At 31.8% G+C, this 24,494-nt stretch overlaps 1 protein-coding gene across 23 annotated transcripts in view; it reads left to right on the plus strand.

Moving 5' to 3' along the window:
• SOX6 (SRY-box transcription factor 6) overlaps positions 1-24,494 on the plus strand; it is a 664,535-nt gene that overhangs the window by 390,802 nt on the left and 249,239 nt on the right. For all 23 annotated transcript variants that reach the window (XM_054438794.2, XM_054438792.2, XM_063671129.1 and 20 more), the window contains one exon: positions 5,016-5,105. In XM_054438794.2, coding sequence (XP_054294769.1) covers positions 5,016-5,105 — 90 coding nt within the window. The remainder of the gene's footprint in view (positions 1-5,015; positions 5,106-24,494) is intronic.

The raw sequence follows: 24,494 nt of genomic DNA on the forward strand, positions 1-24,494 counted from the left end.
GGCATGCTTTCTCTTGCTGCTTGGCTAAAAATAGGACGGAATATAGTATTGTATGAGATATTTTAAGATAGCAAAAACATTTAAGAGGTTAAAGGTTTGACTTTTGGATCAAAAAAGATCAGTAATATAACTCATGGTGTTACTTGCAGACTGGATTTTATCTAGAGTTTGTTAGTGATTTGTACTCTTGGTTAGGGAAGTTATTCTAGGTTTATTTGGTGTAGTCTGAAAAACCCACTCCGCTGTCTTTCTGTCAGCTTCCCAGCGTGAAGAGCAGCCCTGAAAACAGCCTCTATTTATACTCCCTTGTTCTTATTTGGAAAATCAGTTGTTTCATTGGAGAGAGAGGGAGAGGGGGAGAGAGAGAGAAGAGCATGAGCAGTCGTCAGGGAGTGTGCTTTGTACGTTATAGTGACTTCAAAATAAAACTGGCACATTTTAGTGTCTAATTATTTTTAGTGAGCTTGGAGGGTTTTAATTAAAATTTAAGAGTGCTCTTCAAGCTCTCCAAGTTCCAATTTTATCCCACTGTATTGTGGAGCACTTGCCACTGTGGAAAAATGTACAGTAACTGGCATGTGCAACTCTGTGTTTCCTAATGAAAAATGTGGGATGGATAATCAGTGGGGATATAAATATATTTTGCTGGATTTAATTGTAAACCAAGGTCATGGATACTTTTGATAAGTTATCATTGTTCTTGGATAAATAGAAAAATTTATTACATTTGAAATTTATGATTCCTATGGTAAAATTAAAAGAAATTGCTTTACTATTTTCTTAAAGTGTTAATAAACAATAGAAAATCTGCACATAGAGCCAGAGTAATTGTTCTCCTCACTAAAATATTTTGAAGATATTTTTTATGTTGTTTCTAGTGTTTTAGCATTTCTAAGTTTAAATATCACGAAGTAAAAGGAAAATAAGTGTTTGCTTATAGGTAGATTGTTGTAAAGTGCAATAAAGATTTGTCACATTATCTCTTCCTCTTCCCCATGCTGTAAGTTTAATGACAATTTATTTATTTATTTTTGATCTATCTGAAATACCTTTATTTTGTACAGTGTGGGAGTTAATACTGCTGCAGATTTGTCTGACTAGAAGTAATTTAAAATTGTTCCTAAAATATCATCATACAGATTAGGAAATCAATATCTCACATACTCTTTCTTTTCATTTTTCTTACATCATAAAATTAATTACTAAGTTAATTAGCAAAAACATTACTCAGCTGTGATAAAGCATTCTTGACTTACCTGGCCCAAAACCTAAGTACTTAGGAAGCAGAAACATTGCTTTGTAATTTATTATGCATGATATTTTAAAAACAAAATAGTTCTGAATTCTATCTTCCTTTTCTCTCAAATTTCTTGAAAGAGAAAAGCTTAAATTTGAAAAGGGAAAGAAAAAACCAGAAACAATGCAACTGATAATTTATAATACATCAAAACGTTTACATCCTTGCTTAAATTATAGGTGAGAACTGAAGTCCAGCTCGTGATTTTTGATAGTACCCTTTTAATCATTATTATTTATAAAAATTAGAGAAGATAAAGTCCTGCATTTCATTGAATAAATATTGGTTAATGGAAACAGATTCTTTCAAAGTAAGAGGAATTAATTTTGGCATTTTCTATTTCAATACGACTTTAGCATAATGCTACTTTAGCATTATGACTTACATTCGTTTTTTAAAAATATGTACATATTATGGTGACATTTTTCATGCTATAATGTTGTGATTCTTTATTCCCATTTCCAAAAAGCATGTATTTTCTCTCCTGTTTTTCAGATGATGACAACTTAAAGACATTAAACTTGGAAAAGTCAAAGTCAGATAATAAATTTACTGCATATTGTTTAATTGTTTTGAGGATGGTGGCAGCATTGTAACTAATTAGTTAATTGTTTTCAAATTAACTTGTAAAATATATTTATGTGTATAAAATAATCCAAGAGTGTCTTGGGGCTGTTCAGTCCTTTTTTTCCATTTGGAATCTTACATGATTACTGTGTTAAAGCCACTCAGTGTGATCTTATTCTTTGCATGTATATAATGCAAACAGGCCTTCTTTACTTATTTTTACCACTTTGATTTTGCATTTATGCTCATCAGAATAGGGCAAAGTCTGATCTGATCAATTGCCTCTGTAATACTAATATCCCATTAACGTAATTGAGGAATGTGGCACAAAGGGAATGGATCCTTACTTTTAATTTGTACCCATACCTGGATATTGTTTTGAGATAGAAATTTGAAAACATAAATTTTATTTGTAACTTTGTATCAATTACATATTTTCTCATTTCGAATAAGGAAACTTTTGGTGGTAGCAGTAGTGTCTTCTGCTTATACAGTGCTTAGTAACAATTCACTTCTGAGAAAAAATCTCATCCTACTTGCTTTACATTATTACATGGAGAATGCTTAGCACCAATTGTGGTATGCCTCTAGAGGTTTGGCAGTCAGATAATGGGGTAGAAAGCAGTCATTTGTCAAGAGACTTTCTTACAGGTTCGAGTCTTCTGGGAATCTGCTAGTCTTGAGATTAAACATTGATAAGCTTGTATGTAGTAACTTTCATTGTCCTATAGATAAAGGCAATCAGTGGTTGCTATTAAATATTTTCATGGCTGAAAATGTAGATATGCAAAGGCTGCTTTATTTTTTCCCTCAGTTTCTTCTACTGAAATGGGAACTCATATAGCTAGATTAACTGAGCATTGCAGTAAGGATTAATTTTCTAATAGGAATGCGAAACACTTTGAAGTTATTAGCCATTTTATTAATGAGTAGCTTTTATATAAAGCCGTGTCCACATGGTTTGATTTATATTTGAAGTGTGTATTCCTGTTGTTCATATAGCTCTCTTTTTCTCCCATGAAGTTTTAGCATTCTTTTCTTGGAGCTCTAAAAGATTTCAGGTCTATTTATAGAAATGAGAGACATATTTTAGCCTGTTTTACATCCTAACATGCATTTAATCCTAGTATATGGACTTGCTCTGAATTTGTTATTATTACAAATAAATTGGGCTTTTATCTTTGACTACTATAATATATGCTCTCAACTCAAACTTTAGCTAAAAAAGTTATGCTTTTGTAATTGTATCAGTAATTATTAGCTTAGTGCACTGATATAACATATGAAAGGGTAAAAAAAAAACAGAATTGGGTAGGATATTAAAATAAAAACTTTTTGTTGACTATTCTTATCCATACTCTAATGTTATATCAATCTCTTTCAGAAATTCAAAACTGATTTGAGAAAAAGTAATCTGTGACAGGCATGGATTTGAAGAATTGCTTCCTAACTCTTAACTTAGTATTATCATTTTTATGACTTTAGCATAAAAACAAAATAAGTATAGAACAAAATATGTATCTCATTTCTGAATTTGAATAAAAAATAGTAAGAGGCTATTTAAGCAATTAAATACAACCTGAACATATGCATATGCATGTAGGCTCCATTGGAACATCACTCAGAATCCAATTTTGAAGCACAGTAGTAGATCATTTGTTGAAGACTGAGAAAATAATAGGAAATAATGGAATAAAGAAAGAAGGAAGGTAGGAAGGAAGGAAAAGGGAAGGGAAGAAGTAAGGGAATGGGCAAGGAGCTTTCATTTAATAAAATCAAGCTGACTTCTGTTTAGAAAGAACTTTAGCTCTGTGATAGCCAGTTCGGATGGTTGTTCTTCATCAGCCGTTTTTACAACACGCTGATCTGGATTCTATCTCTTGCTTGATTGATTGATTGTGTCACAGACAAATGTTAATTATTTTTTCACCAATACTTTCTAACCATGCAGTGGTCTTCTCATCTCTTAGCCAGGGCTCACGGTCTTTTTCTGAAGCTTATCTAGCTTCTAAAGCCCTTTAGATCCATCTTGACCTTACTGTCATTCTGAAAAATTCAAGGAGGATTTAGAAACTGGAGAAAAAAAAAATGAAAGGGAAAATACTAAAGAGATAGGTGCTGATATGAGAGAGAAAAGGCATTTAGAATTGGAGTAACTGTTTTAAATATAATTTTAAAAGGAAGTTATCAGAATTTTGACACTTGGAATGTTTAAGTTTTATGGGAGTATGCTTTGCACTAAGGATTTAGTATTTAAATCTGCATTCCCTTTTGGAAACATGACCTATTTGTTAAGATTTGAGGCTTAAAAGATACAAATAAATAGTTGTAAGCAGTAGTGCCAGTTGCAAATCCATTTGCATAGAGAGCAGAAATAACTCATTGAGAAAAATTTGGTAATTATCAGGACATTTCTGATTACAGAAAGTTTGGATTTCTGTAATCTTTATGAATCTTGATAAAAACAAGTGTAATTACTCCCTGTATTTTAGTATGCTATTTAGAAATACAGTAGGGCAAATAATAAGTGGCATTTATATAGGTATTTATTTAATAAAAATATGTATCAGTTTTTACATAAGAGAAAAGTTTTAGCAGTTTTATTACTAGGGGTCAGAGAACATCTAAATTTCATTTTCTTCTTGTTTTGCTCTAATTGGATATTTTATAAAAGTTAGATTCCTTTTTTAAGAACTAAGTGGTTACAGATTGACTGGGCTCTTCTCTCCTGATTATCTGTTATTGTTTCTTGCACAGCACATACATTTTTCTTGGACTTAAAAAATATTGCCTGGATTAAAAGGAGTATCTAATGTTAAACAATAGGAAAGAGCCCTCTTTCCTGTACTATCAGTCTAAGAAATGACAGATGCTGATTGAATATTAATAGAATTATAATACTAAAACAGATTATTGAGCATTATCTTTTTTCTCTTAGATGATAGTTTAAATAATTATCTGGTAAAAATAAACTTTGTGGTGGTGTTTTATAATACACATTATAGAATAATGTAATTTTCTATATCCTGGGGTTCAAGCTACGGCAACAAAAACAGCTTTATGCATTCTTAAATGAGAATTTCACCATAAACTGACTTTCTAAATTTGTAATAAATATATATTTTTAATACTTACTTTTGTATTTTAATAGATTCCTCCTGCATGGAAAAACTACTTTCAAAAGATTGGAAGGAAAAAATGGAAAGACTAAATACCAGTGAACTTCTTGGAGAAATTAAAGGTACAACATAAAATATATTGAACATGTCAATGCAGTGATGTTATTTTGTATAACAACGTATTTGCTGATCTTCTGTAGTATAACAGTAAATCTTACATCTAACATTTGATTGTACATGAGAGGGTGAATATTATATGTTTCTGAGCTTTTATTTCTTGCAATGTTTACAAACTGAAAAATTTCCCCACTTTTTGTATTAGTCTATAAACATATAACTTATAGGATATGCTGCCTCATTAACTTACTTCACAAAAAAGTATAAAAACCTTATGTTAAAAGATGAGCAAATTAAGCTAAAGAAAGTCTTAGTTTTTCCTCTTAAAATTATAATAATAGCTTAATTTATGAATCCAAATTATTTTGAATTTCTTCTAATCAAAATGGGTTGCCTGTAGCACCTTTAAAAATGTTTCTAGAATGTGCTGTACATAATGGTTTTTTGGAGGATTCTGAAGCCTGTTTACCTTGGTTCAAATCCTGGCTCTGTCACTGCATGAGTAACTTTGGACAAGCCACTGAAGTTTTCTTTTTTTTTCTTTCTTTTTCTTTTTTTTTTTTTTTTGAGATGCAGTCTCACTCTGTTGCCAGGCTGGAGTGCAGTGGCGTGATGTTAGCTCACTGCAACCTATGCCTCCTAGGTTCAAGCGATTCTCCTGCCTCAGCCCCCTGAGTAGCTGGGACTACAGGCGTGTGCCACCACACCCAGCTAATTTTTGTATTTTTAGTAGAGAGGGGTTTCACCAGGCTGACCGAGATGTTCTTGATCTCTTGACCTCGTGATCTGCCTGTCTTGGCCTCCCAAATTGCTAGGATTACAGGCGTGAGTCACAGCACTGGGCCTGCTTTATGTTTTATAATCCTCATCTCTAAAATGAGGATAATACAAGTATTTCCTTCATAGGCTCATTAAGAGAGTTAATACATGTATAGTTCTTAGAACAGTACTGGCACTTAAGAAAGTACTCATGAGTTTAAGTTTGGTGGTTATTATTAATATACACAGATGATCCTATGTTGATAAAGCTCAAATTTCATTAGGTTTAGCATTTCATGGTCTCTGACTCAGGTGAGAATAAACACCTTTACTTTTGAATATATGTGATTGATATTATTATTTTTAGACATGTTAAGAAGTGGACTATCCCAATCCATTCAGATAGTAAGTTACCTTATCAGTTGAGAGTTATACTTTTTGCCTACTAACCAAACTCTTGCTGATTCATTTATGGAGAAGAAGTGCTGTATTATTATTATTTTTGCATTATGAATGAAATTCATGATCACGCATTAACTCTGTCAATCCTTACCAACAGTCATCACTGTGATTTGCACTAACAATTTGGGTACTTAGTTACATTAGTTTTCTGAATTTATCCAACAACTTTAGGTGAATCTTCCTATCGGTCATGGATAATATCTGAGTTAAGATGAAAATTTGATAATAATTATCTAATGTAAATGTTATTTTGGATTTACTACAGAAAATTTCCTAGTTTTCAGGCATGTCATGTTCAACTCAAGTGAAGAGAAAAGGAAGTCATCTTTTTTCCCAGCAAATAATTAATAAATCATTGCATTAACTAATTATGTATTGAAACCAGTGGAAATTGGATATTGTTTTGAGTTCCCCTACTTCTGTTTTGTACTCATAAAGGCCATTTGCTGTCTTGGAAAAAAAAGAAACTCAACTTATTGATGGATACAAAGAAAGTCATTAGTGACATATTCTGTATCCAGCTGCAATAACATGGTGTTTGCTACTTTGCACGTCATTCTGTGTTTTCTTCCCTTTCCAAAGTCATTCCTTTTTATAACAGTGAGAACAGAAATGGTTTGTACAAAGGCAAGCTTTTTCCAGCATTAATGATGAGGGTCCTGCTTTCTCTTAGTAATGTGAAAACTAACATTTTATTATGCTATAATTCAACATGGAGTTTTTGTACTTCAGGGTATATTTTCTCCCCCACTTTCCATCTTTCTTTATATTTAATTCTAATTTTGAATTCAAAATTTAAAAAATGTACTAGTCTTGGATACTTGAAATGTATAAATCACAAAAGTGAATCACATAAAAAATTAGCCTTTTCAAATTCTTTAACCTTTTTTTCTGGATTCTTTGTGATATGTGAACTTTCATTTGTGTGTTATTCTGTTTCTTATGGGCATAAAATATAAGATTCTTACTAAATTTATCTTTATTTATTCTCCATTATCATCCTAATGGAGATATTAGTATTAGTATTAGTATTTGTACATCCTAATATCTTTTACAGAAAATGTACCAATAATATATTAATTTAAAAATGAAAAAATCAGTTAAAGTAGTATTGAAATAGTTTGAGTAAAATACTGCCAAAACTCAACATACATATTTATTCTGGTGGAAACCAGGCCAGTTATTATCCACCTAAATTACTTCTCATTATCCTGAAATTTTAAAGTGACCTAAATTATATCTTTGAGGAATACATACAATCATGGGTTATCAGTATTTAATATTATATCTCAAGCATTGTGTATTTTTGATAGCTCTTATATTTTTCTGATTACAAAATTCGTATGTATTTATTTGTAAGAAACAGAAAAAAACAAAAAGGTAGTGAAATTATCTTTTAATTCTACCTGTATCTTATTGTATATTCTTTCCATTTTAAATTATGCATACGTATGTTAATTTTTCCCTGTAAAATTAGAATCATCCCATTATAATTTTTTTGTAATCTATTTTCCCCACTTAATGATATATTATTAATTTTCCTGAGATTGAGTTATCTTCTAAAATATTATTTTTGTTGGCAGAAAGTATTGTATAAGGTGAGGTTTTCATAATGTAACTGGGCCTTTTCTTCAACATTTAAGTTGTTTTTATTGTTTGTTGGTTTAAAGAGCACCTATCTTGAAAACACATAACATTTTTATTAAGACTTATCAACTTATTAGTGGTTATTTAGGTTATATTCTTAAAAGTGAAATTCCTGGGCCAAAGAGTTTGTTCTTTTTAGAAAGACTTTTGATTCATATTGCCAGTTACCCTTCAGGAAGTGTATAGTATTTTGTGCTCTCACCAGTAGTATCTGCAGGTTTTTATTCTCTTGCCCTGAATAACAAGTATTATTAATTTAAAAATTTCTTGCCATTTTTATAGGGGAAAAACGTATCATTGTTGACTTAATGAGTTTTTTGACTATTAGTGAGAATGAGGTGTTTTATCTACATTTATTTGCAATTAAATATCTCTTCCTTTGTGAACTGCATATTTATGTTGGTTGCCCATTTTTCCTTTAAAGACTTGTCCAGTTCTCAATGTTTTCTGAGAACTCTTAATATATGTTTGAATAGTATTAAACTTTATTTGTGATATATGTTGCGTTTTGTCATTTGCTTTATTTTCTGGTTTTGCTGTCAATCTTTCCATCCCTTCTTTAATGCTTTTTTCTATAGGGGGTTTGTTGAGAAAGTCCTCTTCATCCTGAAATTGAACAATGTTCTGCTATATTTTCATCCAATTAATTGGCTATATTTTTAAACACTTAACTATATAATACATCTTAAATATGTTTTGATGAATAATGTCAACTAGAAATATAACTTAATTTTATTCTCAAGCAGTTAACCAAATATCTATACTGTTTATTAAGTAATCCATCTTACCTTCTCTGACTTGAAATAGCATCTTTTATTACACTCTGATTACATATTTGGAACCATTTATCAGATTTTGGTTCTATTCCATTGATTTTTCCATCTAAACTTTTATTAGTACTATGCTATATTAATCACTGTAACTTTAGTATCCTTCAAAAGTAAGTATTGCAAGACTACACTCATAATTTTTCTTTAAGGTGCTTCCATTCTTCTTTAAAGTTTATCTTTAATTTATTTTATCAAGTTGTTAATTAAAATTCCAAAGTGATTTTTTAAAAGATTATATTACATTTATGTGAAACAGTAGGATGAACTGACATCTTTATATTATTGAATTGCTCCATTCAAAGTCATTTATTCAGTTATTTTATGTCTCTCAATAATATTTTGTCTTTAAAATACAGCTTCTGCACATTTGCACATTTCCTTTGATGTTTTCTTAATATTTAATATTTTTGCTTACTCTTGTGAATGAGATATTTTTCATTCTATTTTCCTTTTGTTATATTTAGGGATGCTATTGAATTTTGCTGGTTAATTTTGTAACTTGCCTCTATTGCACTTTTAGGTGTAGTCATATTTCAATAGATATGTTTTCTCTTCCTTTTTGGTAGTTATATGTGTCTTTGCTACCCACTCCCACCCACCCTTCATACGTTCATTGCCTTGAATGCCGAGAATAATATTAAGTAATAGAGAGGTAATAGCAGATATTTCAGTGTAATTTTTAATTTATGGAATTGTTTTTAATATTTCATATTAAGTATTCTATTGACTATTGATTAAAATATCCTTTTTCATTTAAAGATATCATTCTAGTCTACTAGGAGTTTGGTCTACTACGATAACTTACATTTTATTTCATGGAATATCTTATTAGGTTTTGTTTTTCAAATTTGTCATTGAAATAAACCCTGATTAATCATGGTATAGTCTTGTTTAAATGTACTGCATCATTTTATTTGCTCATAATATAGTTGTTATAGTTATTTTTACAACTGTAATTATAAATTGATTAGAGTTTTCCATGTTTATATTACTTTTGTTAATTTTTTAGTAGCAGTGTTCATAGTTGAATTGAAAAACTTTTCCTCTTTTTCTTGGTTATGTAAAATGTTGAATAAATAACATGAACTACTTATTCCTTGAAATTCTAAAAAATATTCTCATAAAACATCTAGGCCTAGAATTTTCTTTGGAGATTTCTTTTTAACATTTTCTACTTTTCTTTTAAGTCAGTTTTGCCATAAAATAGTTTTCCTAAATATTTTTTAAAGAGAAGAAAACTCTTAGAGAATTGTATATCTCATGAGATTTTCAAATCTCATTGACTTCATATACATATTTTATTTTTAGGTCTTCCATTTATTTGCTGTTATAGATCCCATTTTTAATTTGGCATATTTGTTTTCTCTTTTTTGTTCTTCAATTTTACTTGCTAGTGGTTTTTCTATTTATTGCTCTACCTCCCCCAATAATCCAGTTTTTGGATTTGTCAATTCTGCTGCTTTTCAATATAATAATTAATTCATTTTGCTTTTACCCTTATTATCTCTCCTTTCCTATTATTCTTATGCTTTTTCTTTTGTTTGTTTTTTGATATCTTTTAACTTGAATACTTCACTTAACAAATTTTTATTTAATGATAATGGTACTTTTGGCTATGAATATATTTCTAGAAATAGCTTTATTCATCCCATAAGTTTGTGCTTTTAGAACTCTGTCATTATTTTCTAAATATTCAACATTTGTATTATTTTCTAGCTGATCTGTGTTTATATATCATTCTTAACTGCACATATTCTCTTAGAGTCCTAGAGTGTAATGAAGCTGGGAAAGGGAGAGAACTCAGCCTTTATCACTGCCATTGGAAAATTCCATGTGATGGGTAGGTGCTAGAAGGAGAGTAGTGGGCAGTAGAGTGGATAAGTGCAATGATTCTTCAACTCAGGGAGCTTAATATTTTTACATATTTAAGAAATAATAAATTATTATTTTCCCTTTTAGATTTTACCTAAAAAACCAGTGGTTTCTCATAAAATTTTATATCTGATTAACATAAAGCAATGTTTCTAAGACTCCTTGATAGGAGTTGGAATACTGCTAAAATCTGAGAAACACTGAATCAGAAATTTTTATGAGTATGTTCCTGAGTCATGCCTAATGTTCTTTTTTTATTGTCTGTATGTAAGGTAGACAGCATGAAGTTTTGATATACATACATACCACTGTATAAATGATTACTAGTCAAGCAAATTAACATATGTATCACCTCACATAGTTACCTTGTTCTGTGTGTGTGGTAAAATCACCTAAAATATACTCTCCTAGCGAATTTACAGCATGCAGCACAATATTGTCAACTTTAGTTTTTATGTTGTAGAGTAGAGCTATAGATTTATTCATCCTACATACCTGCAACTTTGTACCCTTTGACCTACATCTCCCTATTCCTCTCTCTCTCCTACCCCTGTTAACCACCATTCATAATATTCTTTAATAGAAAATCCCTCCTTAACTCCCTACCATTTTTTCATATGTAGCCTCCTTCCTAGCAGTACTGAGGATAGAATGCTATAATTGGCATAAATTTAATAGTAGTCATCTCAAATCAGGATTCAAACCAAGTTAATATTATTATAATTATTACAAAATAACTTTATTATTAAAACTTTAAATGAAATACAGAATAAAATGTTTGCACTTTTACTTTGGCGTGGGTGCATCTGAAGTGTTGTGTCCCAGTCGGGGTCTCTTTTTTTTTTTTTTTTTTGAGATGGGGTCTTGTTCTGTCGCCTAGGCAGGAGTGCATTGGTGCAATCTCAGCTCACTGCAACCTCTGCCTCCCGGGTTCAAGCGATTCTCCTGCCTTAGCCTCCTGAGTAGCTGGGATTACAGGCATGTGCCACCACGCCTGGCTAGTTTTTGTATTTTTAGTAGAGACAGGGTTTCACCATGTTGATGAGACTGGACTTGAACTTAATGACCTTAGCTGATCCGCCTGCCTCGGCCTCCCAATGTGCTGGAATTACAGGCGTAAGCCACTGCACCCGGCCTGAGTCTCATATTTTTAAGAGATCTATTGTCACATTAGTATTTATCAGAATGACTAGAATAGTAAAGAGTTCTGAACATTTAGTGTGAATAGTAATTAAAGACCTAGGGAAGTTTGGCCTAATACATATTATTTGACTTGAAGTTTTATTGGATAGAAGAGGATAATATTTGTTTTCTGCTGTTTTAGGGGGTTAAGGTAATAGGGAACTTGTTCTTAATAAAAAATTGAAATTAAGAACTTATAGCTGTGACATCGATAAGATTGGACTGCATTAGTAGAGAGTGCCTCAAGTATAAGTAGATGTTCAGTAAATATTTGTTGAATGAGTTGGGCCTGGCGATGTGCACCTTTAGTCCCAGTTACTCAGAAGGTCAAGGCAGGAAGATCTCTTGACCCCAGGAGGTTGAGACTGTGATTGCACCACTGCATTCCAGTCTGGGTAACAGAGTGAGACCCTGTCTTGAAAAAAAAAACGTTAAAAATTCAGAAATAATAAATATTTGTTGAATGAATGAATCAATGAATTAAAGGATGAATTAATAAAATAAATGAAAATTGGGTTCTGGAAAATTTTAAGCAGAGATGTTGTACAGGGTATCCCCATGCTGGTGGAATGTTATTTTCATGATCTCCTAAGGTTCCTTTCAAATTAATACTATAGTTATTATACTTTCTTAATTAGAAGACTGACTTTCAAAATATGTTCTGTTTCCTGTCAATAAATAATTTGGTAAGTAACTTTTGTAAGATGTCTTATTGTTTACGAAGTAAACATCTAACATTATTTTATTTGAGTCATATAACAATCCAGTGTGGAAAATATTATTATACTTATTTTACATATGAGTAAAATGAGACTGAGGGAATTAAGTAGCTTGTTCAGGGTCGCTCAGAAAGTTGTGAAGGTAGGGTTTGAATCTTGGTCTCTGAATACTCTGCTTAATACAATACAAAGTAGTTATTCTTTAAAGCCTTTGAATTCTGCAGTGGGAGCAAGAAAAAGACAGATTATGGGCTGTTCCTGCCTCCCACAACCCACAAACAACTAAAATAACTCCATTTTTACCCTTTTCTATGTAAATTAGGCAGTATGGCAAACCAGGAGTGATATAGATAATACAGTTCTCCATGTAGTAGTATTTATCTTGATCTGTACCTGAATGAGAGACAGGGGTGAAGAAATATGGTGGAAGGATACAGGGTAAGACAGAACTACTGGTAGGGCCCATAACCCATCTGTATCTATGTTTGTTTGAGTTGTACTAAAGGAATGAAGATGCCATAGTTATTTATGAGATATTTCTAAATGCAATGGTGACGTACTACATGATGTCTAGAGCATGAGGATTCATTCTCTGTCTCCCTGAGTGGGTCTAACCTTCATGGCTGAGATCATCTTAGTCAGCCTGCCTGTTTTGCACACATGCTCCTCTGTGCTGTGTCTGGCATCTCCTCCTTAGTGTGAAGGTGCCTCCCTGGGCAATGTGCCAGGGAAACAGTAATGTTGGTTGTTTGAGTTAGCACAAACTGTTTGTGCTTGTGTTTGACAAACACACAGATGATAAGAGAGACAAAAAAAAAAAAACAAAAAAACAAAAAAACAAAAAAACCACAATTATGTGATAGGAACCAAATAAGGAAAATAGTGTTTTCTTTCCTTGGTCATTTATGATTAATTATTTCATTATTTACATTTAGGGATCAAGGTAGATGTGCTTGTAGGTATACTCTTCTGTAGCTTAGAAAAATAACAGTCTCTTCTGACAGAAAAAAAAAAATTGACTAAACAGATACTTTTTGATGGAAAATTCTACAAATGATTCCCAATGTTTTTCAAAGGCACTGTTGAAAACTGATTACTTATTATAGTTACTCAACTAATATGTCTGAAAAGTTTGGTTATAGAGCCTAAATACTATCATTATAGTTCACTGTTAAAGACTGGAAGCATTACTCCCTGTTACTTTATTAGGGTTGTTACTAAAAGAAGTAAAATTAGGAACTGCATTACATCAAATAGTACAAGCATATTATGGTTGGGCTTGGTGAAAATACTGAATTAAAATGCAAATTTATTACAACACTGCTACTAAGTGCCACTGAGGGCCTGGTTTCATTTTTAGTTTTGATTGCAAGCATAAATCTTCGGAGGAGTGCACAGAAACACAAAAGTCATGGTTTTTTTTCACTGCATGATAGATCTTTGAAGATCAAATAGTGTAGGTTATTCTTGAAGTAACTTAAGCAGTGCTGTTATCACCAAAGGGTCAGGATGGATCTAACAGCATTCCCATAGAATTAGTGTTCTGCAACACAGATTACCGTCTTAAAGTCCAGTTCTCTCTCCTAGTTTGTTCATTTCTATCATAAGGCCCTAAAGTGTATGTAAGTACTTTGATTGCTTATTCCATGCATTGCCTTTTCTACAGAATACTCTGTTTTTTTTTTTGGAATAGCAATTCATAGTTACTACTTTTTTCTGTTTTAGGCAATCACAGAAGGACTAGAGTGGTTTTACAAGAGCTATGGCTGTAAACTTCGCATATTTGCTTATAAATGAATTTTTCTTGAATTTCTACTTACAAATTTACAGCAATTGTTATATCTGGTGGAACTTAAAAAAACTAGAAATCCTTAGAGATTAATCATCTGCCACTTTTCAACTCTGATAAAATTTTTAATAGCGAAGTTCACATACCTAGGGATTTTTGCTGTCTCTTTAGAAAAAAGTATCAAAACAATAACTATCAATGTTCAGATTTTATAGATTTTTAAAAATATAAATTGTTATTTCTATAACAATTAAACAAATGTTATATTGATCTAGAGACTGACTTGTAAAAAAGATTGACACAATAGATGTTTTTCCCTTTCCAGTTTTAATGAAATAATGTTTGCCAGTATTTTCTGTATATGTCTGTGTAATTGTAGAACTTCAGAGTAATATCTAGAATCATAGAATCTCCAAAAATTAGAGCTGGAGGTGCTTTGTGTTTTATGTAATCCAACTTCTTACTCAATAAGAAGGGATCTCAATATCCAGAAGAGAAAAGTCACTGCTCTAAATCATATAGTAAATTACTAAGGTGGAAACTTAATATTCCCGCAAAATAGCATTTTTAGTCCATTTTACATAGTCTCTTGATTGTCTTGTTATCAATAGTGAGTAATTATTGCAGAACCCATGGACTCTTTTTGCTAACAACAAATGCATACAGCAGCTAGTTTTATAAATATGTATATACATTATAATACAGCAACACCCAGTTTTTTTTAATTATACCACTTTGCATGAATGTAGACATTTCAAAGCTCTCCTTTGTACTCTCTGTTATCAACATCTTTTACTTCTTTTGAAGTCTGTGTGATATACATAAAAGCAATTAAAACCTCCCCCAACTTGGGGTTAGAGACACAAGGTCTTCTTAATTAAAACTCAAACAAAAGCTACTGGCAAGAATTCCTACTATATGATTAAGGTCTAAAGTATTATGATACATTAGAATCATTGTTAACTGTTGGGATTAAAAGAAATCAATACGTTGGGGAAAAGATCAGTTGAATCTAATTAGTGAAATCAATGTTTATGTAAAAGAAAACACTGAAGTTTAATAACAGGTTCTGATTATAAATATAATACTGGCTAAAATCGTTCTTTGTTATTATTACATTGACCACATAATCATATTTTATATTCACTGAAAAAGAATCTGAAACTTATTGTTTGTAGTTAATTATTATAATTAAAAGTATAAAACTAAAAATCCTACCTGGTTTCAAAAATTTCAATTATAAAATGTTCTTTTATGTGAAAATAGTCACCAATTATAAAATATTTCTATTGATTTTGTTTTTAAAAGGCTAATTTTAGGAATAGCTACAGCCTAGAGTAGGGAAAGGAGGCAAAATTTGTTTAAAGTAAAATGATCCAAAGTACTCTTACACAATTATGATTACATTAAATATGTATTAGTCTATTTGGTGACATATCGAAACAAAAAAGAATATGTTTTGATATAATACAAATACAAGACATTTTACTTTTTTCTTCCAATTGCTATGATGAAAATAAACATAGCTAACATGGAGAAGAAAAACTATTACTAATTGAAGCCTAGATTTTAAGTAAAATGAAGGTCATTAGCAATTTCCTGGAAGCCATTCAGATTGCTTACCAGGAAATGGTGGCTAGCAGGACATCTGTAATCGCCCTGTGTGGAATTAGTGAAAACATACTGGAGCTTAAATGATGTGTGTTAGATTTAGGCTGAGGGGGAACCTTTCTCTGTTAAAGTAGCTAGTATTCTTTGAATACAAACAATTTTTGTTTCAGTATTAATGTACAAACCCAGAACTGAAAACAGCCATTATCATCTATATCTACATCTATACATCCATACATTAATACACACCTATAGATTGGATTATGACTCATAGTGGAATGAGAGATGACAGGGTAACATCAGAATAATATGAATCTGAGAGTGAAATGTGTTTAGGTAAATTAAAAGAACTTCTATAACTTAGAATGCTGATTTCATAACATTTTGGGATGGTAAATTTAGTCCCATTTTTGTAGCATTTTCTTATCTCAATAAAGAAATGAGACAAGTTGAGTGTTAAATGAAAATGCCTCCGAGGACATAAACTTAAGTCTCACTTACTCTGCATTGTGGTGGGAGAAATGGGGTCACTGATATAGAGACTTTTAGCCCAGCATCTCTATATTACCTGAATGATTGGTTGGTTTAATGACGATTAACATCTCTGGAACTATTAAAAATGTCAGAGAAAAACTGAGGAGAGTATTCTGTGCATCAATTTGTGTAGTAAATTATATATACCCAGAAAATTACTGGAAGGATATTTAGTAAACTGTTAACAGAGGTTGTCTGTGCAGTAGGAAATGAATGGTTTAGGGTGAGGCTGATTTTTAAATTTTGTGCTGTATAATTCGTACTATAGGACTTTTTAAAACGATGCGTTATGCATTGCTTTTTGAATAAAAAAGATTATTTTTAAAAAGACTGAATAATAAAGGTGAAAGGGATTAGTTTTCTTATTTGTACAAAAGAAAATGGATGGTACTACCTACTTAGCTTCTGAATTTTATTAAGAGTGTTAGAGAGAAAATATGTACTTTATAGGGTGGCATGAAGTAGGGAATCAATAAATGCTACAGTAGGCAACAACACATCTTATTTTAGTACTTGAAACTGAAAATATTTAATAGAATGACTAGAAATGAAGTGCTCAAATTTTTGACAGGAGACATTTGCACTCTTACATTTTTATTGAGGACCCCACAAAGCTTGGTTTGTGTTTGTTTGTATTTATTCTGTAGAAATTAAACAAGAGAAATTTTAAAAGTACTTACTAATTCATTTAGAAGTTATGATATTAAACCTTGTACATAGGGCCAACTGCAGTGGCTCAGACCTGTAATCCCAGCACTTTGGGAAGCCAAAGCAAGAGGAATGCTTGCGGATAGGAGTTCAAGACCAGCCTGGGCAATATAGCAAGACCCCATCTCTACAAAAAATTTAAAAAAGTAGCTGAGTGTGGTCACATGTGCCTGTAGTCTTAGCTACTGGAGAAGCTGAGGCAGGCAGATCGTTTTAGCCCAGGGGTTCAGGGCTACAGTGAGCTATCATGGTACCACTACATAGTAACATGAAACAAATTTTTATGAAAAATAGCTGTAACCAAATAGGTAAACAAAAACAAATTAGTGAGAAGAGTGGTATTGGTTTAAATTTTTCAGATCTCTTTAATGTATGGGTTAATAGATGTTGGACTCATATCTGTTTCTGCATTTAGTCGGCTTTGATAAATTTTTGATTGAAGTACATGAAGACAATCTGACCTCATTTTGATATGGAGTTAAAGAGAGGAGTATTTTACAACCTTTTCATGCTATTGTGAATATTCTTCTTTGATACTTCACCAAATTTGGCAAGTGGCAGTTTCTTAAAAGTTAAGTCCAGTAGAGGATCTGAAACCCTATCAATGAACTTTTCATACTTTTATATTAAAATCTATTGGTTTAACCTTAACTTTGAATGAATCTTTTACTCCATGCATGATTTTGTAACATTGTGTGTAACTCTTTTCCTTATGTTGACACATTTCATTATGTAATATCAGAAAATTGCATTCATTAATATCACCACCAATCTCATCAGAAAAGTCTTTAAAAGTATTTGGAAACTATCATGCTCTTGATGGCAGATAGAAGTTTTCCAAAACTGTCATTTTCCCTTGAATGAATTATTTTAACCAATACTATCTATTACTTTTACTTTTCTTGAAGTGACAAGCCTCACTTGCTAAATATTGAGGTCTGAATAATAATATTTTGTTAGTTGTTCTTTCAAATAAAAGTGTTGCTCTATACAAATAGCTTTGATAAAGTTCAGCTTCCAATGCCAATAAAAGCACAAGTGGTGGTTTTCCTTGAAACAACGGTTATACTTATGTGTGTAAGAGAAGTGCTTCTCATTTCATCACACAGACTATTAAAAGTATATGTACTTAAAAGTCACCATTTAATAAAATTAATAATTTTTATTGGTTTCATCAAGGACATTCTTAAGTGACATTAGTTTTTTTTGTTTATTTACTTGTTTTACTACAAGTGTATGATGGTGAAGAATACAATGACTACAAAGTTTGGTTCCTTTGATTCATGCTAAGAAACCAGTAGTTTTACTCACTATTTCATTTGCATAATCAATGCAAATGTCATCACTGTAACACGCAAATAATGCCTTAGCATTACTATAAAAACTATGAAAATTATTTCAGGGACACCTTGAATAGTTCTCTGGGATTCCCAGGGATCTAAGAATGACATTTTGAGAACTGCTGGACTAGAACCTTAGATTAGCACATAATTACCTTGACAATAAGTTAACTACTCAGTAATAACTACAAAGCAACTTAGTCACATTTAAGACTTCAGAGATTCTATGAAACCCTGAATGAAGTTAATGGCTTAAAGAAATTAATTGCTTTCTTACCCTGGATCTGCACCTGTGACATAATAAACATGAACTGTGGAGTTGATCACATGTGGGTTTGATTCATGATAGGTATAAATTGATCTATTTAACCTATTTTACTCTCAACTTTCTAAACTGAAAAGTGGTTAAAACAACAACAACAACAACAACCATGCATTTCAGGATTAATGTGAAGATTAGACAGGTAGTTGTAAAGTGACTGACGAGATAGGTTCTTGGTAAATAGTTTTCCAGTAGGAATAGGAACAAGAGTATTTGGATATGTGCCACCAATAGGGACCTGGAACTGTCATTACCTCTTGTATCACAAATTATCTCATGGGAAACGATTAAACATGTATAATATTGCAAGGAAACCGCAGAAATTGGTATAATCATAAATGTCAAGTTTACAGCATAGTTCATGTCACCAACGTTTGCTCAACCAAAAATGATATTCAATTTATTGATAATTAAAACATTTTTGAATAATCTAGGCCTGGTAAATACTAGCCTATTCAGCTTCATTCCCATCTTGTAACGGGTAGTTTGGCTATTATATGCCTCCCAAACCCTTGCAGTATTATTAAATCATCTGGTTTAAGTACAGGCCAAATTATTTTACCTAAAATGTTGTTTTCTATATAATTTTGCTTCTGATATTTTATTATAGTGGTAGCTAAAACTTAGAGGACTTCTTTTTAAAATGGGTTATTCACATGTAATATTTCTGAACACACAGTTAATATGGATATTTTTAGTGTAACTGTGATAGTGAGATTTTAATATATATACACATTTATTTTAAAAGTTACAATGAGATTTGTATAATGTGAGTTAGTGAACACAAAATTATGAAAAACATTTTAAAAGATTTTACTATTATTAATTTGCTTTATTTCACTTTGGCCTTTTTGGTTTGAATAAACATATATAGTTTTAAAATAGACATTTGTGATAATATTTATACCTAGCTGGTTTTTGAAAGAAAAATGCATGGGATCGTAATTAATCTCCACGCTATTTATAGGCCCAGGAATGCTCTGTGCCTAGCACCCTAGGTAGTAGGATGTGCTCTGGGTATTTCTTTAGTTTAGAGTCTGTTCTTAACCAAAGTCTCAAGGGATAGCTATGTCGCATTAGGCACTGGCCCATAGTACTAGACCTCCTACATACTTAGTATTTAGGTCATTGGTCTGAATTTTAAAAAATTACTGGGCTAACCACTTAATAAAATATGTGTATTTTCATCCAAATGGTATTTTTATGAATAAGGGCCTTGAAATAAGCATAAATTGTACATTATTCTCTACATTTTTTAAAGTGTTGCTACTGTTAGTAATTACTACTGAGTGCATATTTAATGCACTGAGGAAATTTGATGCAATTATTCCGTTTACTTGTGATTCCCTTTCAATCCAAATGTCTGCATTAAATTACTGAAAAAGAAAACTACAGAGAATTTAGGTCATTTAAAAAATGCACTCATTTGTGTACTCTGCTAGTAAACTTCTATTGCACTAACCAAGATAAAATTAGAATGGGCCTGACACAGTAAAGGATAGGGTTCCAAAATTTAGGTGATTTTAAATAAAATTACCTTTTAAATATAACCTTAAAAAGGCTGAGCCAATTGCAAAGCAACTTCCTTATGGAAGTCAATAAGAGATGAATATAACTGAGCTCAAAATTTAGCTAGTTTAACTTCAGACAAATTATTTTTCCTCAAGCCTCTTTTCAGCACTTAGGATTTGATTATACCTGGAAATGGATTGAAGAGACACAAGTTGGTAGCTCTTAGAAAGTCTGTAAGGTCTAAGACTCTCTCTGCCATGAGTGCCTAGCACTTTTTTAAAGCTCAGAGAATTTGGGTACTGAAAAAGATCTCTAATGCTGAAGGGTTCTGAAAATAAGAAGAGTGCAAGAGGGGTACAGTTTTGTAAACCCACTTTTTATTTTCTCCTTTGATCATGAACTAGTGAGAAAAGTACATGTTTCACGGAAATGATTCAATATCATTAAAATGGTTTGGCCAGGGAATAGAGTAAGGTAGAAAAACCCAAGTATTAAATGAAAGAAGGAACTCCACATCCATTTTGTTTGGTCGACATCACCAGTGTTAGTTTCCTTTCAAGTTAATGTGCAACTATTTTTATACATGTTTTAATAATATTCTTAAATATCTCTCCATGAAAGAGGGGAGATTTAAAATGAGATATTTTTCATAGCTTTAAAATATGTTTTTTCATATAATAGTAATGAGAGACTTGTGTTCTTATGCTTAAAGCAAAGAGTTACATTCCTATTAACATTTGTTTAACTAGGCTTCCATCACAACAGGTGCACAATTATTTTTATGAGTAAAATATTATCAGCCTTCAAAATTAGCCAGGGCAAAATGCAAGTTGTCTGATTAAATAATCAGAGCTGATACTTAAAATACATTTGATTTCCACAGGAATTTTAAAATGTTAAGTTCTAATCTCTTATTCTGATGTGCAGAGAGAGTTGCAATTGTTTGTAGTATGTAAGTAGTAGCTTGTATTGTAACTAGTTTGATGTATTTCATATAATTCAATTGATATTATGAGACAAACTACTAGGTTATTTCTTCTAGTCTAACATTTTAATCTAGCAATAAAGTGGTAGTATGTTTCACATTAAATCAGTAAAAAAAAGTGGCCCTTTCCATTTGAAGACTATTCTGTATTCAATTTTAAAAGGCACATCAGTTTAGAAAATTAAAATCCAGTCTGTCCTTATTTAAATTTAATTTGTGGGGGTTAAAAATAATAAAAATAATGTATTTTGGTCCATCAAATTTATATAGATCATATGTACTGAATATATTGATGAACAATAAGAAATTCTTAATGGTAAGAAGCAAACATAAAATCAACACCCCCTAACCCCCTACTGAAGTGAACAGGAAACTTATCTAGGAGGCGACTTCACCATGTTTTAGAAGTGCTACAGCAGTGCAGCTGTTATAAACCAATTACAGGCAGGTAACTGTTTTCATAGCTGAATCTGTTTGTCAATCATGGGAATGCAATGAATCAGGAGAGGGGACCTCAAATACAAACCACAGAGTAAGGCAGAGCATCTGGAATGGGTTCAAGCCACAAGAATTAGGGCAGGAGTATAGATTGACTTGAAACTGTACATATGCACATGGCCCCTGTCTTTGACTATACTCTTCAAATAGACTCAGAAGTAGAGATTATTAGAAATAAAATGTTAGCCTTCTATTGGAAACAGTCTGATTTTAAAGTTGGCTAGAAACTATATGGTTACTTATTGGAGTGTGATTGTAAAAGAAATCTTCTGTACATCTTTACGACTGTTAAGACATTTTTAATATTGGCTCATAGTCATCCTTTTTAAATGAAAATTTTAACTTATTTTTTATTTTAGAAGTACATTGAGATATACCTCTGACCATATTATGAATAGGTAGGTTTTTACTACTTTGATATTCATCGACAGCAATTTCTAACTTATATAACTCTTTATAAAGAAACTTTAGTTTTATCTGGACCCAGGAACACATTTTTACTCAAGTTAGTAAAACCACCTCTACTGTTCAAACACGTAGCTGTTGTGCTCAGGTTGCAGGATGTCAAGAGACAGTAAAGTATACAAAGAGTGCTTTACATAAGTCTATAGGGCTAGAAATTTTTCTAGTCTAATATGTGGGAAAACCTACTGAGACCCTGAAGTTTACGTTGGTAACATCAAGGGAGCATAAATAGAAGTTTATTAAGAAAGCTAAAGAAAATGAAATGGGCACGACCGTGCTGTGGTTTTGCTTAAATACAGGCTTTCACATCCATTGAGCGTTCTGGATTTCTTGTTAACTGGTTACTGAAAGGAGCTCTTTTATTTTTCCAATCATAGTTTTGTGCCAGTAGGCATTTGCCTCAAAGCATGATGGCTGTTCTCTAACCCTCACAGTTGACTGTGCATTTCTCAGCCATGGCTATCATGGTTTACTGTTATCCTCCCAGATGGATGTTGAGAAGCATTTTACTGGAATACTTGTTACTTTCCCAAGTCTCTTTCTGTGTACTATTCAGTTTTGATGTTAGGAAGAAGAAGAGGGGAATCACCACTATCTGACATGGCTCTCTGTACCTGGGCCATTTTTTGAGTATTTACAAAGACTCATTTGTGATGGAATTAGAATTAATAATGAAGAAAAAATGAATAAGAAGTGATGATTGAATGAGATGACATGAAATACCAGAGGAAAGAGTTATGATTTTTTTTTTTTTTAGTCTGAAAAGAAGAATTTGCTTAAGATTGCAGGAAGGGCTCTGAGGAGATTCTCTGTATTATATTTCATAAAGAAAACTGGAAGTAGGACCACAAAAAATGCCCTTTCCCCTCTGCTGATGAACTGATTCTTACTGTGGTTGACACTAAGAAAAGCTTTTTGGTTGGAGCATTAATCTCAAAACCAGGAAGGGATCTTGAGAATTCATCTCATCCATCCTTCTTTTCGAGAAGGAATGCATTTGTAGAATCTCAGTCACTCCACAAATCTTTTTAAAATGCTTATTATTTGCCCATCATTGTGTTAGGTTATGTGGGGTTTATGTAATTCATATTTTCTACCATTCAGACATGAGAAATTCCTATTTTTAAAGTCCTACCAAGAAGTGAGAGAGAAAGTGCTGACAAAAACAAGGACTAACATTTTTTGGGCAAATACTTTGTATCATAGTGATTTTGTGTATTTTATCTCACTTAATCCTCAAACCAATGCCATGAGATGGGCATCATTGTCCTCCATTTCCAAAAGAGTGAACAGAGGCTCAGAACAATGAAATAATTTTGTTCAAGACAGCAAAATAGTGGCCAAACCAGGATTTGAATTGAGGACTATATGATGCTAAAGCTCATGCCCTTGTCACCAAGGCATACTAACATCTACTCTAGACATTATTGGAACACATTTCCTCATGCACTTTTCAAATCTTTCATACTACTCTTTGACCTAAACAAACAGAAAAACAAAACCAAAATCAAACAACAAAAAACAGTGATCATCCTCTATATGAGAATGTCATACTCTTAACTGTGAAATTTACTTCTTTTTCTGAGAATTGTGGGACTAGAATTACAGAAAAAGCCTATAATTTTTCTTTTCAAATTTCACCTGTAAATTTTCCCTTTTAATTTAAATTTTTCAGGTTTGAGGATCTTCTCCTTTAGTATAGTATGGCTTTTCTAATTTGCTGTCAAGGATTATTTCATATTATTCTGGCTTTCTAGGATAATGTGATCTACAACACAACAGTGAATCATCTCTGGCTATTAGACAGTTGACAGGGTGCCTAGATATGTCATGAGAGTAATTATAGAATATAAGCTTTGGAAACTGGATGCTGGCTAGACTTCTGGGATTCTTACATTGTTAGCATAGTGGCATATGTATTTCTGTGTTTACTGCAAAAACTTATGAATCATGAATAGAACTTTAATAACAAATTGTGGTGTGGTTAATTATTAAATTAAAACTATGAGAAATAGTTAAAGGAAGATTGTCATCTCTCTTACAATGACTCCTTACTACTATTCCCATAGCCTTTATCTCACCCTGAAATCTATTAATTGCTTGATTGTCTTGATATCTTTCTATTCGTACCATAATTTTCTGGTATTCCTGAAGATATT

This window comes from Pongo pygmaeus, chromosome 9 (genome assembly GCF_028885625.2).
Source record: "Pongo pygmaeus isolate AG05252 chromosome 9, NHGRI_mPonPyg2-v2.0_pri, whole genome shotgun sequence".
Classification (NCBI taxonomy): domain Eukaryota; kingdom Metazoa; phylum Chordata; class Mammalia; order Primates; family Hominidae; genus Pongo; species Pongo pygmaeus.